This window comes from Monodelphis domestica, chromosome 3, assembly GCF_027887165.1.
Source record: "Monodelphis domestica isolate mMonDom1 chromosome 3, mMonDom1.pri, whole genome shotgun sequence".
NCBI lineage: Eukaryota > Metazoa > Chordata > Mammalia > Didelphimorphia > Didelphidae > Monodelphis > Monodelphis domestica.
This window is the reverse complement of record NC_077229.1, coordinates 211112122-211128353: the sequence shown is the minus strand read 5'-3', so window position 1 is coordinate 211128353 and position 16232 is coordinate 211112122. Positions and strand designations below refer to the sequence as shown.

General features: G+C 35.7%; 1 protein-coding gene across 2 annotated transcripts in view; it reads left to right on the top strand.

Annotated features, from left to right (window-relative positions):
- The window catches only part of DTNBP1 (dystrobrevin binding protein 1), a 208979-nt gene that overhangs the window by 82505 nt on the left and 110242 nt on the right, over positions 1–16232 (top strand). For both annotated transcript variants that reach the window (XM_007487917.3, XM_016431759.2), the window contains exon 6: positions 807–939. In XM_007487917.3, the coding sequence (XP_007487979.2) occupies positions 807–939 (133 nt within the window). The remainder of the gene's footprint in view (positions 1–806; positions 940–16232) is intronic.

The following is a 16232-nucleotide window of genomic DNA, read 5'->3' as shown; positions in this document are numbered from 1 at the left end:
ATTGAATAAATAGACTTGGGAATCATCTGCATAGAGATGATAATTGAACCTTTAGAAATTAAGGAAATCACTAAACCAGACTGTGTAGAGGGAGAAAAGAAGAATGTGCAGGATAAAGCCTTGTAGTTAGTGGATATGACCCTGTCTGAAAATCCAATAAAGGAGACTGAGAAGAGGAGTTGGCCAGGTCAGAGAATAACCAGTAGAGAAAAGTATCACAAAAACCGAGAGAGAAAAGATATTAAGGAGAAATGGATGATTGATAATGACAAAAACTGAAGAGGCTTGAAGATTCAGAAAAGATCATTAAATTTGTCAATTAGATAAATGGTAACTTTGAGGAGAGCAGGGTCACAAACCAGAGTAGAGAGAGATTAGCAGTGACAAAAAAGAATAAGGAGGCTCTGATTGAAGGTGACTTTTTCAAAGAATTTGGCCATCATAAAGGGGAGGAGTGATATTAAATGATAGTAAAGAGGATAGTCAAATCAGAAAACTTTTCGAAGATAAGTTGAAATAGAAGTATGTTTATAGGCACCATGGAAACAGGCAGAGGGAGGGTTCAAATATTAGTGAAACCATGGGAATGGCAGAGGTAGCAATGTTTAGAAATAACAGACAAGAATATGTTTTATCCTGGTCAGTAATATTAACATTTGTATCTTATAATTTGATGACATATAATATAAATGTACAAAGTAATAGGAATAATTTTAAAGTTGAATTTTTAGAAAATAATTTTCCTTTGTTCAAATCTTATAATTTTATGAATTTTTTATTCCCTTTTCTCATTTTTATTCTATCAGTTCAACTGGAAGCCAGTTTTGAGGAGGTAGAAAACCATTTACTGCATTTGGAAGATTTATGTGGGCAGTATGACTTAGAAAGATACAAACATCTACAGACACAACAACTGGAAAATTACAAGAAAAATAAAAGGTAAATTTATAAAATTTATACTATTGGCCAAACTGATTAAAAATCATTTAAACATAGTAAGCATCAAAGATAAGTGAAATTAAATTGTAACCTTTATTAAATGTATGTGGACTTTCTCCAAGTCTCTAGGAGTTTTTGGTTGTATATGAAGGCCTTGACATTTGTGTTGGTTAAACTCTATAGATCTCAATAAGAAGAGGAGTTCACTAGGACCCATAACAAGACAACAGACAGCAAAAAGAGTTGAGAAACCAAGAGGCAGAATGTTGTATGAGAATAGGTGTCTGATCTATTATTTTCCACAGTGAACATTAGTTAGCATATATCTCTTTTCTTTCTCCTTTGTTTCTTTTTCTCCTGTCTTCTTCCTCCAAGGACTGAAGAGTAGGGACTTTGTGGAGAGACATTGGACAGAATTTGAGAAACTTATCTGGAGAACACTGGACTGACTTGACTGGATTGAACCACCTGAAGTTTACAGAACTTCAGACTAGACCAGTTTTTCCAACTCAGGCACCTATTACCTAAGAAAGGACAGAAATAATTTGTAGTGGCACATAAGGTACCTGGAAAAGTAGAATCAGAGTCTTTTCTTCTTCCCATCTTGCTCCTTTCTTCCCCTTCCCTTCCCCTCAGGTTTTCAGGAATTTCAGGTACCTTTGACAGTCCAATGTTCCACCTCTGAAATTCCTTCTTGTCTCCTTTCTCCCTCATCAAAATGTCTTTTAGTCAAAATTATATTATCTAGATGACACTGATAAATAAAAACAATTATACCTTTTGGAGGATGGGTGATTGAGGGAGAGGAGATATTTTTAGCAAAGTGCCTTTCTAGAATGCATTGGCTATTTTATATGTCTGCCCCCAATTCCCAAACTAGAAACAGGGAATAAAATCATGCAACCTGACCATATATCACAGATTTGATATTGCTAATCTTTGTAAGTGAAACTATCCTCTGAAGTTTAGTTTTAAAACAAAATAATTCCCAGAAACTAAATTAGATTGAGATAGGAAAATATTATCCCTAAAAAACATCAACAGAATAGAAAAAGATTAAAGAACTGAATATGCATTTTAAAAAATTAGAAAACTCAACAAATAACCAAACCTAAAATCAGCACAAAAGAGAAAAAATTAAAAAATGAGTGGAGAGATAGATAAACTGGAAACCAAAATTTCCCACATAAATGAAAAATAAAAACAAAATAGATTTCTTTTAAAAGATTGATAAAATTGATAAACATTTAGTCAATGTGATTAAAAGGAAGATGACAAAAAATCAATAAAATGACAAATGAGCAAAGTAAAATTATAGCAAAACCAGAAGTAAAAAGAATAATCAGAACTGTATAGATAGAATTCACTCCCCAAATGTCTGATCTAGCTCATCTTACCCAGCATCCCATTTGCATACTTATGCTGCACGAATGGACGTGAACACGTGCATGAGGGGACAGAGGATAAAATTTTGATGTGGCACTGCCCCCCTCTCTCTTCTTCTGGAAGGTGGGTGGGGAACCTGGCTGAGAGCCTGGGAGGAAAGGGGAGGGAATCCACACACATGGTCTAACTTAGGTTAGAAATATAGGCTTTTACTTCTATCTATTTACTTTTTCTACTTCAAGTGATTATTTAATAAACCATATGGAAAATACTATTAGGAGTTATTAATTTAAATTTCCTAGAACCTATTATATATAGTTACATACTAAAAAAACTGAACAAAAAACTGAGAACCCAAAAGAAATAGAGGAGTACATTCAAAAATATAAATTGATAGAACAAATAGGGGTCTTAAAATAACTCAGTCTCACAAAAGGAAATTGAACTAGCTATAAAGGAATTACCAAAGGAAAAAGTGTCTGGTCCTGATGGATTCACAGGAGAATTCTATCAAACTATTAAAAGTAATAGTTAATACCTAGGGTGCAGAAATTATTCTCAAAAACTGATAAAGTTAGCTCCCTACCAGAATCCTTTTATGAGGCAAATATAGTCCTAATACCTAAACCAGGGAACAATAAAACCATGAAGAAGAACTGTGGAATATATCATTAGTGAATATTGGTTCAAAATTTTTAAACAAAATCCTATCAATAGGCACTTTATCCTAGAAATTATTCTAACCTAAGGCAATTTATCCAAGAAATCATTCATTATGACCAAGTTGGATTTATATTAGGTGTAATAATCAAAATAAGATAGACTGAGGCACAAAGTTCTGAGCATGATTGATAATTGGTAAACCATGAATTTACCAATAAATAGTAATGCAACTTCCCCAGCTAAACTAATTTTAGCTGAATGAGGGGGACTGCTCTCTTTTATAGTTATGAGTACAGAACAAAGAACAGGACTTTATGGACAGGGAACACATTATGATTGACTAAAAAAGCCTGACATCATGAATAACAAAATCAGTATGATTGATTACAGAGTTGTGGCATGGGGGACAATATGATGGATTAGAAATTAGGAATGAGGAGCTAGCAACAACTCACTCCTTTCCTCCCAGTACTAAGACATTTTAATTGTTTGAGTTTGCCTGTAAGGTTAGAAAGAGTGCACCAGGCTTCTTTGCATAACAGACATCTTTGAAGAACAGCTTGATAGTGTAAAGATATTAGACAAATCTTCCTGGTGTCCACCAGCATCCTTCAAGGGTAACAGATTTCCTTGACACATGATTAGAACAGTGATTCTACCCGTTCATGGAGGTAGGAGGTCCACAAATGTTTCACATTGCATATGTTTTCAGATATTTCCAATGTATTAATTAATGGCATCGATTTTTTAAAAATTACTCTTTGTTGTGGGATACTTCTCTGATAGGGGAATAGATGAATACTAGTGAAAACTATGATGATATAAAAATAGAAGATGATAAAATTTACTTTTTAAAAAAATACTTTTAATAACTCGGATAAGTGATGAGAGTCTGTTATATAAGAATATTCATAGCTGTGCTGTTTGTGGTGGCAAACAATTCGAAAATGAGGGGATGCCCATCAATTGGGGAATTGCTGAACAAATTGTGGTATATGATGGTGATGGAATGACCTCCAGGAATTGATGGAGAATAAAAGGAGCAGAACCAAGAGACTGCTACACTGTGGTAAAATCAAATGTAATGGACTTCTCTACTAGTAGCAATGCAATGATTCAGAACTATTTGGCCGGACATATGAGAAAGAATGCTATCCACATCCAGAGGAAGAACTGTGGGAAAAGAAATACAGAAGAAAAACAACTGCTTGATCATATGGGTTGATGGGGCTATGACTAGGAAAGTAGATGCTAAAAGATCACCCTAGTGGAAATATTAATAGTATGGAAATGGGTCTTGATCAATGACACATGTTAAACCCAGTGGAATTATGCATCAGATACAGGAAGGGGGTGTGGGGAGGAGAGGGAAAGAACATGAGTCTTGTAACCATGGTAAAATATTCTAAATCATATAATTAAATAAAAATTTTTAAAAAAGAATTGAGAGTCTGGACTAAGAATGCTGCCATATGAGTAGTAAAAAGGGTATAAAAACGAGATGTGAAGATAAAATTGAAAGGACTTGGTACTTATTTGGGGAGTGGGGTGAAGAAAAATGAAGACTCATATATATGACTTCAAGGTTACAAGGAGGTTATAGTTTTGGAATAAGAGAGAGATGGCTAATAACTCTAATTAAAGCTCCAGAACTCTTTCGCTATACCACCCACCAAGGCTTTTGGATTTGGTAATAAGAAATCCATTAGAGGAGGAAGCTGGGTGGTTGAGTGTATTGAGAGTCAGGCCCAGAGATGGGAGGTCCTGGGTTCAAATCTGGCCTCAGACACTTCCTAGCTGTGTGACCCTGGGCAAGTCACTTAACCTCCATTGCTTAGCCCTTACCACTCTTCTGCCTTGGAACCAATACACAGTATTGACTCCAAGACGGAAGGTAAGGGCTTAATAAACAGACAGACAGACAGACAGACAGACAGATAGATAGATAGATAGATAGATAGATAGATAGATAGATAGATAGATAGATGGATAGATAAAAGTAAGTAGCATTTCCTTCTCTTGACAAAGACTTTCCTCCATCTCTGGCCTCCTAACTAAAAACAGTTACCGAGTAAATGTTCCTTGCAAATAAATGGCATCTTAAGAATCATCTATAACATACTTAACCTTGTGCTATATGAGCTGTAAGACTTTTTTGTCCCTGTATTATATGATTGAAAATCTGTTACCCTAAAAAAGAACTACATATCCAAAAGCCTACTGACTAATTTTCATCTTCACATACACAATCTACATATGTGTAGCTATGTAACACCAGAGCTACATATCAACCCCAACTGCTGGCAGGAAGAAATGGCTAGAAACCTCTTGAATATCATAGGGTATTTGGTTGGTATTAAACTGTGTGTAAATAAACTGAAAAATAGGCAAATCTGAGGTTTACTTTATAATGTCACCCAGAAATAAGAATGTAACCACTATATTACTCACAAATAACTGTCCCTTGAGCTATAGACAGGGTAGTGAGGAATAGTGAAAAGAGAATTTGACTAGGAGTCGGGAGGCCCAGTCTTGCCACTTGTTAGCCCTGTCATTTTGGGTACCTCTCTGGGTCTTAGTATTCTTGTAAAATGATAATAATAGTATTTTTATTACCTTCCTCATGGGATTCATAGGGGAACAGGATCACAGCCAAAAAATGCCACAGAGAACCTCTAGTCAGGAAATTCTTAACCTGGGATCCAAGGACTTGAAGATGGGGCAGAGGGGGTGTATGGTGGTCTGTGAATATGGATGGGGGGAAAAAACACATCTTTATTTCAATGTAAAATCATTTTCTTTATAATCCTGTGTTTTAATTTATGTATTTAAAAACATTATGAGATGGAATCCATAGGCTTCATCAGACAAGGACAAAAATAATTAAGGATACCTAATCCAATCCAAATTTCTCATTTTTTGTAAGTAAGAAAATTGAGGCATATAAAGGTTAAGTGACCAAGAGAGTAAGTAGTAAATGATTCCAGTAGTAAGAGGTAGAGTTTTAACCTAGGATCACTTGAACTCCAAATCCATTGATCTATCCACCATACCACTTTGTTGTGGGGAATATATGTATAAATATATAAATCTATTTCCATATTACTTGGATTTGCAATAGAGTGATCTTTCAATGCCAAAACCCCAATCATATCCCCATCGAACCATGTGATCAATCATATGGATATTTTTTCTGCATTTCTACTCCCACAGTTCTTTCTCTGGATGTGTTCTTTCTCATAAATCTCTTGGGATTGTCCTGGATCATTGCATTGCTGCTAGTAGAAAAGTCTGTTACATTTGATTGTGCCAAACTGTTTCAGTTTCTGTTTTTAATGTTCTCCTGGTTCTGAAGTTTATTCACTCTGCATCAATTCCTGGAGGTCTTTCCAGTTCATATAGAAATCCTCCATTTCATTATTCCTTTCAGCACAATAGTATTCCATCACCATTAGATGCCACATTTTGTTCAGCCATTCCCCAATCGATGGACACTCCCTCATTTTCCAATTGTCTGCCACTATAAAAAGAGCAGCTATAAGTATTTTTGTATAAAAATTTTTCCTTATAATCTTTTGGGGGGAGGGTACAAACCCAGAAGTGGTATGGCTGGATCAAAAGATAGGCCTTTTAATGCCTTTTGGGCATAATTCCAAATTGCCTACCAGAATGGTTGGATCAATTCACAAGTCCAACAGTAATGCATTAGCAGCCTAATTTTGCCACAACCCTTCCAACATTTATCATTTTCCTTTCTTGTCATATTGGCTAATCTGCTAGGTATGAGATGGCACCTGAGCTTTGTTTTGATTTGCATTTCTCTAATCAGGAGGGATTTAGAACACGTTTTCATGTGATTAATGATAATTTTGATTTCTTCATCTGAAAATTGCCTATTCAAAACACAGTATAAATCTTAAAACACTATATAAATGTGAATTGATAATCTTTCCTTCTTTAAAATTCTGTGATTCTAATAATGGAAGTAGGTTTTGAACAATGATACATGTATAACCCAGTGGAATTGCTTGTCAGCTCTGGGAGAAGGGAGGGAAGAGTGGGAAAAATCATGACTCATGTAACCATGGAAAATAGTCTAAATAAAAATTCTGTGATTCTGATAGATCACTAGAAATGGGGCAGTCTCTCTCTAGGATGGGATAACAGAAGGAATAAAGATAAGACCAAGTACCTACTTCCATAATAATGTATGCATTTTCCATAAATATAGTTACTGAAGATAACCACATAAAATAATTGACTGAACAGTATAAAGGATGCATAAATTATGAGAGAATATAAATCAAGATTTGAAGAATTCTAAATAGTAAAGTACAACCTGAGTTGAGTATATTCTTTCAGCAAAGTATAGTGGAAAGATATTTTCCAACAAAGTATAGTGGAAAGAGTACTAGACTTTTAGTAAGAAGACCTGAGTCCCAGCTTTGACATTTTTAGTCACATAACCAACTTGAGGCTTAGTTTCCTTCTCCATAAAATGGCACTAAAATTCTATCTACTATTTACTTCATAAGGCTGTTGGAAGAAAAACTTTTTTTAACTATAATGTATTATGTAAGTAAGAGGTTTTATTATTATTCGCCCACACTATTTTTCTAAATCCAACTTGGGTGTTTTTCCAGGCAGAAGTAAATCACATTCTGAATCTTGTCTGGGGATCATAAGTCATTTAAACTGTTTTCCACTTGGGAAGCTGCTTTAGGACTTCTTAGCAATGCAAAAGCTTTGCAGTTTCTCTTACTCTCGACATCTGAAGCCCTTACTTGACTGCTTATGTGGAATAAATTGGATAGACCTTTATTCTTGTACTCCTAAAGGCCCTTTGTGACTCAGGGAAACTTCTCCTTCCCACTTATGATCTGTGCTTTAAACTGCTGGCTTTGTCTGCCTTATGACCCACTTAAAAAGGAACCAAAAAAGCATACAATAGGTGCATTTTTTTCTGTGTGGGGTCATGTTGCATAGTGTCTAGAGCAATGGCTTGGGGTCAGGAAGATCTGGTTTCAGGTCTTACCTCAGACACTTAACTTGCTTTGTGAAGTCCATTTTTTTCACCTACAAAATACAAACAGGAAAAGCATCTACTGCATAGGATTGATGTAAGTATCTAATAGGATAATGTATGAAAAGCATTTTTCAAATTTTAAAATGCTACACAAAATTAAGAATTGTGAACTCTTATTTTTATTTCCAGGGGTATTGTTATACCCATAACTAGGTATAAGTATAAGGTCATGTGCAGTAATGCAACTTCCATGACTTAACAATAAATAACTTTCTTAATGATATACTCTTTCATAAAACAATCCATGCTTCCCCCCTCCTTTCTATATATTTAAAATACAATTTGAACATAATAGAACATTTACTTACAGTTATATGGTATAATATATCTTTTAATATTTATTTAAAACACTTAGAAATAAGTCTATTATGCTCTGATCATCTCTTAAATATGAAATTTAATTAAAAGATAAAATTCATTTCTAGATGTGCAGGGTCATTTTTGCATTTTTCCCTTTGGAATCAACATTACTTTAAAGAAAAGGAAACTAGTATTCCTCCTAAGAGAGCTAGATCTTTCACAAGAAGAAAAAACTTAGTTTCCTTAATAATAGATTAATAAGTGAGTTATAATTCATAACCATCTTCCATTGGGCTTGATATTTGGTTAATTACAGGCAGGAGAAGCTTAAGAACTCTTTTCATTAATTCATTTTGATGGTAAATTCCAATAGCTGCCTCCCAAGAGTCTGCTCAGAACAAATTCAATGTAAATACGACGAGATGGTGTAAAAGTTAAAATTAAATCTCAATAATAATATTATATTTTAAGAGATTTATTAATGATCATTAGAAATCAAGGAATAAAGAAGATACAAAATAAAAACCACGTGCCCATGGCTGGTTAGCCATTTTTTAGTCAACCTCACTCACCAGCATCAATGCTGATTCTACATCAGAGAGAGGGAGCCTCCAAAGCCCACACTCTTTATCCTATGTCTACAGGAAGTACATAATGACAGGAAGTCAGTGGGCTCTTTGGATATGTAGTTCTTTTCTGGGGTAACAGATTTTCAATCATACAATGGGGTTCATCACTGTTTGTTCTAATAAACTTTAATTGTTATTTGTGAGTTGGGGAGCAGGGAACAGATATTTTCTACCATCCTCTTTTGCTAGTAATTTGAGATCTATATTTATAGTAAAATCTAAGATAAAGTTTTGGGAGGGTTTTTTTGGTTTTGTTTTGTTGTGTCTTTGGTGTGAATATGGATTGGTAAATGGACTTGGAAATCTTTTAAAATAATAATGTCTGAAATTAGTTTTATCACAATAAACTCAATGGATATATCACCTGAATATTAAATATCATATTATTAAAAAAATTTAGAAAAGAACCAAATAAGGTACTTTTTACAACTATGTGTAAGGAGTTTATTGGTAACAAAAGGATTACAAAAGATAATAGATAATTTAGATTACAGGAAATTAATTAGGTTTTGCATAGATAAAATTAATGTAATTAGAATAAAAAGATTATAGAGTTGACTAGAGAAAAAATCTTTTATTCAAATATTTTTGCTAAAAGTTTGACACTCTATTTAAGATACATCCAACTAATAGAAACATATAAGACTAAAAACTATTACCCAATAGTCTATGAATAGTTTTTAAAAGAAGAATTGCAGATTAATAATAACAACCATATGAAAAGATGTCTGAAATTACTAATAATAAGAAAAAATGCACACCAATCCAACTCTGAGGTTTTACCTCATCTAGCTAATTGGCAAAGATAACAAAAAAATGGGAATAATCATTGTAGAAATAATTGTGGAAAAACTGGGCACACTGATCTATGTACTTGAAAATGAATGGATGAATGAAAAAAATAATTTATTAAGTGCATAATCTGTGCAAAGCACTATGCTAAACCCTTGTAGCCACAAATTAAAGGTAAGGCAAACCTCACTTTCAAAGAGCTCCCATTATAATGGGGAGAAAATACAGAGAGAAAGTTTCAGCTGCAAGTCATATAGGAAGATCCCATACCAAGCAGATAGTAATACCTCTTATTTGATTTCCTTTCCATTGATAAAATCACAAAAGTTTCTCATGTTGAAACATTTGATAGTGCCAAGAATTTTCTTTTTTAGGTGTTCTGTAGTTGTGCTTGTTATCATCTGAAGGAACAATTGCCAGTGTAGAGAAATATTCATTAATTAAGAATTCATTAGAAAATAGGGTTAATTAGCAAAATTTATTGATAGGTACATAAGAGAGATGAATGAGTTGAATTTCTTTAAATCTGAATGGAATCTCAGAGATGATTGATGGGAGAAAATTTTCCCAAGGAGCTTTTGGAAAGGCAGTTGATCCAACAATCTCCTTTTGGGCTGACCTGGTTCAAGGTAGGTTGTCTAAAGAGCAATTCTGCGAGTTTGGAAAATCTTGGTAAATTCACATCCTGAAAACCCATCTTATCAGGCCACAAAAGAAGGTGGAGATTGTTGGGTGCAGTATCTGTACTTGCCCCAGTAGGTAGCAGCAAAGTCTGATCTGTTTGAGTAGAGTGCAGGCAATGGAATTTCTGACAAGCTGGAAATCAAATCTGAGCAGCAGGAAAGATAACCCTGACTTACTCTTCTCTATTCTAAGTTTATAATTTAAATTAGGATTGATAGTTAAGGATTTGGGGTTTTAGATAATTAGGAAGAGAGGATAGCCTTGACCCTGTCAAGGATGAAGCAGATCCTCGCAGACCAGATTGGTTTGGGTGGTGATAGATAGAAAAATTATTAGAATAGGGACCTTACATAAACATAAGAAATACTTTTATACCTGTCTTCCTTTCACTTTCCCTTCCTTAAATTTTTATACCTACAATAAATAGTTTTATATAACTGACCTGAGCTGGAATTCTTTAGACTGATTTGAGAAGCCATCTTTCTCAACAGTCAATACAATAGCCTGTCCACTCAAGACACAGGTATTGGTAATATCCATACCAATACCAATAATCAGTAAGGGTTCAAACCCCTTACAATATTTGGTGAGCCAATTTTGGGAAGAAAAGAACCTGATAACAAGAAAATTACTGTTTATATTTTTAAACAAGTCAGATACAGACAGGGTTCTCAGTTACTGGAATTTTTAGGTGCTTCTCCCCTTTAGTACCACAGAGAGTTCCAAAGGGTTTCTCCCACTGCCAGCACCAATTGTCACAGAAGCAGGGTGTGCAGTGGCTAAAAAATTGACAGCAATGTAGTTCAGATTAGAATATTTGAATATGGGGAATGTTACCCAACTGGAGAATAAGATAATACCCAGTTACATCAGGGGAATACCTTTACCTGACCCAATATGCCAAATTTTATGTTTGACCCTTTTGGATATGTTACAATGGATTCCATTAGGGAGTTTGGGACTTTTGGCAGTGATCTTATTTAGGATGTTTATTTATTACATCCTAAATATATTTATCTCTAAAATTAAAACAGATAAGGGATTATGAGAGAGATCTAAGGGTGCAATATTTCAAGGAAGGCATACAGGGTCAAGGCCAACTGATTGAGGACATGAGAAAGAAGTTAAACATGACCACTAAGGTAGAATAGGCAACAGCAATAGGCATAAAACTTGAGCAGGAAACAGCAGAGCTGGAGCACGCTTGGGGGAAAAGGGGAGTCCAGTGCATGAGGTATCCATGTTGATAAATAATAAGCACATGGTCACTCTAAAACAAAAGAAGAGCTTTACACAAACAGAAATAGACAGTTTTAAGAAAAACACACTCTCCTTTGAGGAAGAACCTGTTGCCATTATCTGAAAATTCTAGAAGATTATGGTAGTAGTCTCCCGGTAACCGAGGATGACGATTGTCTTTGTGCGTTTTTATGCACAAAGACACTTGTGCATGAAGATTTAAGTGGAAAAGTCGATGCACAGAGACAGTCCCACTCCCTTGGCATTGGAAGCCTGGGTCCAGTGGCACGAAGAGTCATCACACCTGGAGACTTCCTCAGCTGCAATGGATGGCCGTGTTGTCTAGAAGATTATAAAGCAGTATTATCCCACTTATACTGACATGGACATCTTAATGGATGAATTATTGACCAAATGGAAAAAAGGCAAGATTATCTCAGAAACAGAGGAGTAGCCAGAATTTAGCCCAGGTTTGGATGTGAATGCTCCTGAAGGATGAGGAATTGGTTAGAGCAAGAGAGGCACTTAACATTCTGATACATGGGAGAAACACCCTTTAAATTTATGGATAAATTAATTGACATGGGGGAACATTATTTATCACTGGACATCATGAAGGATAAAGACATTAAACAATTGAAAAGGCATTTCGTAAAAAATTTATGGCAGATGGTCTGGCAATATTTCCAACAAAGGTGTCTTGACTGGCCAGAATTGTCCCTAGATAACATCTGGAAAGTTGCCACATATATTTTTCAAGCAGATCATGACAAACAAGAAAATTACACACTTGATTTAGTGGAGGACTTGAGAAATCAGAGACCTAAAGATGAACACTAACAAAAATGATAAACAGGAGAAGACAAGACTATAATAGTACCAATAAAAGAATACAAGTAGCCAAGACAGTTTTTTAACCAGCATTATAGCAACCAAGGTCAGTGTTGTTACTTTTGTGGCAGCTTTGGTCATTTCATGAGATAGTGTAGATCCTGGGGAAGGCAAAATGGAGGCTTTTACAGGATTGATAGAAATTTCTATCATGGCAACAAGTTTTATGATAGAGAGGGTACAACAACCCCTATCAAGGATTTAGAGCAGTGGTGAGTGGGGAGCATAACTTCCTGCTCATGCCAAATTCACCAGAAAATCTTATGGGCAGAGATTTATTATGGAAGTTAAGGGCTACAATCATATGTACATCAGAAGGGGACATTTCATTAGAACTGCCAAAGAAATCTTCAGAGCTTTTTCCTATACTGTTTTTAGATAGCCAAGATCCCAAGATAGAGAAGCCACAGATATATGAGATTCCCAAAGATATTCCTGAAGGGCTATGGGCCATATCTTCCATAGATAGGGGCCTTCTGAAATCAGAAGTGCCAGTGCATATTACAACCAAAAAAGGTCTAGCTCCATGCATCCCACAGTACCCACTATCAAAAGAAAATATGGGGGGAATTACACCTGACATTGAATCCCTAATTAAGCAAAAGATCATAGTGCCCTGTATGTCAGGATATAACACCCCAATATTGCCAATAAAGAAGCCCGAACTTGGATGAGAATGGCAGTTCAGTCTACAGATTTGTATAGGATTTAAGAGCCATTAACAATCATGTGACCAAACAACACACAATTGTACCATGTCCAGCCACAATAATATCTTTGATTGCCAGCAATGTGAAAATTTTCTCCATTGCTGATCTCTGTTCTGCATTTTTCTCCATCCCCAGTCATGAGGATTCTCAAAAATTCTTTGCTTTCACCTGGAAAGGTATTCAGTTCTCCTGGCAGAAATTGCCCCAGGGATTCTGCAAAAGTCCTTTGTTGTTCTCCCAAATTTAAATGGAAGACCTAGCTAAAATACATTTTAAAGAAAGCAGAATAATTCACTTTTTTGATCATCTCCTGCTAGCTTCACCATCAGCCAAGGTGTGCCAGAGAGACAGCAAGCACCTTCTAATTGAATTGTTTAAAAGGGGACATAACATTTCTAAGTCCAAGGTGTAATAATGTTTACCAAGAGTGGAATACCTGGGATTTATTCTAACAGAAGGGGCCAGGCATATCTCAGAGAAGAGAATAGTGTGCATACAAAAGTTAACAGCACCAAACACACACACACACACACACACACAACAGTTAAGGTCTATTCTGAAAGCAACAGGATTTTGCAGACAGTGGATACCAGGTTTTGGGGAGCTGAAACCATTAATAGAGCTTTCAAGACACTGTGTAACAGAGCCACTCAAAAAAGAAACACCTGGATTCCATATCACAATTGAAGCATGTTATTTTATCTGCACCAACTCTGGGCATTCCAGACTACAAAAAACCTTTTGCCTGTTTGTCCATGAGAGAAAAGGGGTTGCATCTGGAGTTTTGACCCAGGTTTTTGGTCCAGTGCAAAAAGCTGACACATATTATTCTGCTCAACTGGATCTCATCATGGCAAGTATGCCACTATGTTTAAGAAGGGTGGCAGCCACAGCTGTGTTGGTGACCAAGGTAGCAGACTTAGTTCTGGGAAATTCTTTGATGATAATGTGTCCATACGAGATTGAAGCACTATTGTTAAGGCATAAGACCCAAGCCTTTTCAGAGTAGAGATTTGCTAGGTATGAGCTAACACTTTAAGGAAATGACAAGCTACATCTACAAAGGGTTAGTTTCTGAAGATGATGACTAAGAGTAGTGGATTTGGAAGCATTCCTATTTTCACTTGAGTTCAGGGTCTTGCGCTGTTTATGTTAGGGTCTGAGGAAAGCTGACAGATGAGATAGTGATGATCATTTGATTTGCCTGCTGCTTCCTGTCTCTTCCTCTGGGGACCTTGCTGCTTCTGTTTCTCTGGATACTGACTCTGAGATCTGAAAGGATGGTTTCTGAATTGGAGACCTCTAGATGACAGAAAGCAAGGTCTAGCTAAAGCAATATAGATGGATAGAAGGAATGTCAAAGTTGATGATGCTTAGTACTGGCATTAGAGGGAAGGTTTGGAAATTACAGTATGGTTTTGCCTAGCTAGGAGTTTGCTTACTCCTCCTCCTAGGCCGAAGAAGGTTCTTGAACTTTTTGTGTGTCATGGATGTCTTTGACAATCTGATAAAGCCTATGGACCTTTTCTCAGAATATTTTTAGTGCGTAAAAATAAAGCATATATAATTACAAAAATAATTATACTGAAATTCAGTTTTTTTAAATGTTTTTTAAGACATAAGTTTGTGGACCTGTTAAGAATCCCTAATCTAACCCAATGAGAGATACTGGAGAACATGGCCAGAGATGCAGTATCATCTAGGGGAGCCAAGTTTCAGTGAATAAAAATAAGATCAAAGGAATTTAAGAAGGGGGAGAGGTCTAAGATGAAGAAGGGTTTCTGTTGGGTTTGGGTTTTTTTTTTTTAACAATAGAGAGGACTTAAAGGAAGATGAGGACAGAACAGGATATAAGAGAGGCAAAGTCTGAGGTGGATAAGAATGAGTGTAAAGGGTGAAATTATGGCTGAGACTGAACGTATAATTAATTTAGGTCACCAAGGATTTTATTTATAAAAATCCTAATGAAAAACTCAAATAATAAAATACCCAAGTCAGCTTCCAAATTTTATGGTGATATAATTTATATAGTAGAGAAAATTAAGAAGAAGGGAGAAGGAAATGGAGAAGGATTCCCCCCCCTCCCCCACCTGGCTGGTACCGGGTGGGAATATTAGAAGATCTAGAAAGTAAGGGTTTGGAGTGTGAAGGAGGAAGGAATCAACCTGAACTCCAAAAGGGGATCAGCTGAGATGCTTGAACCTGAATCAGTTCAAGGACAAAACTCACTTCCAAAACCCAGACAATAACTGCCATCACTCCCAAGATGTCGGAACGCCTAGCATGCTTCCAGCCAGAGTCGCCTCTCCAGGGAAAGAGAAAGAGGCAGGAAGTGATGTGCCTTATATGGACGTTTTTTACATCACTTTTCTGCATCTCATCTGTACCAGTGAGGACTTAGCTTGACTTAGGACAACCCAGAGGTCTGTCTTTCTTTTTGCACATGTCTGTTGAAGGCCATATTCTCAGTTAATTAAATCTTGAGTTTAATGCAGACCTTCAAAATCTTGTTAAACTGAGTAGGGTGGAGAATGTAGAGTTTCCAAGACCTGATTCTGTTATTCCAAGTATTTTCATTATTATTGATCAGGAAATAGCTAAATCAGATCTTCTAAAGAATGGTCTGATTAGGGTGGAATAGTTTTAAAATTCACATGAGATAACTAAGAATGCAAGCTGGGGATTGGGTTTTCTACTAGGCAGCAAGTGCCAGTGAACAAGTGAATGAATGAATACAGTTATTAGTGAAAAGTCAGGAGCATGAATGTATTGTTAGTGGACCTATGAATTAATACAATTATTTTAGGAACTAATTTAGAATTATGTAAATAAAGTGGCTAAAATATCTATATACTTTCAAACAGAATTTCCACTGCTAGAGAAATCATTAACAAAAAGAAAAGTGCTATATAA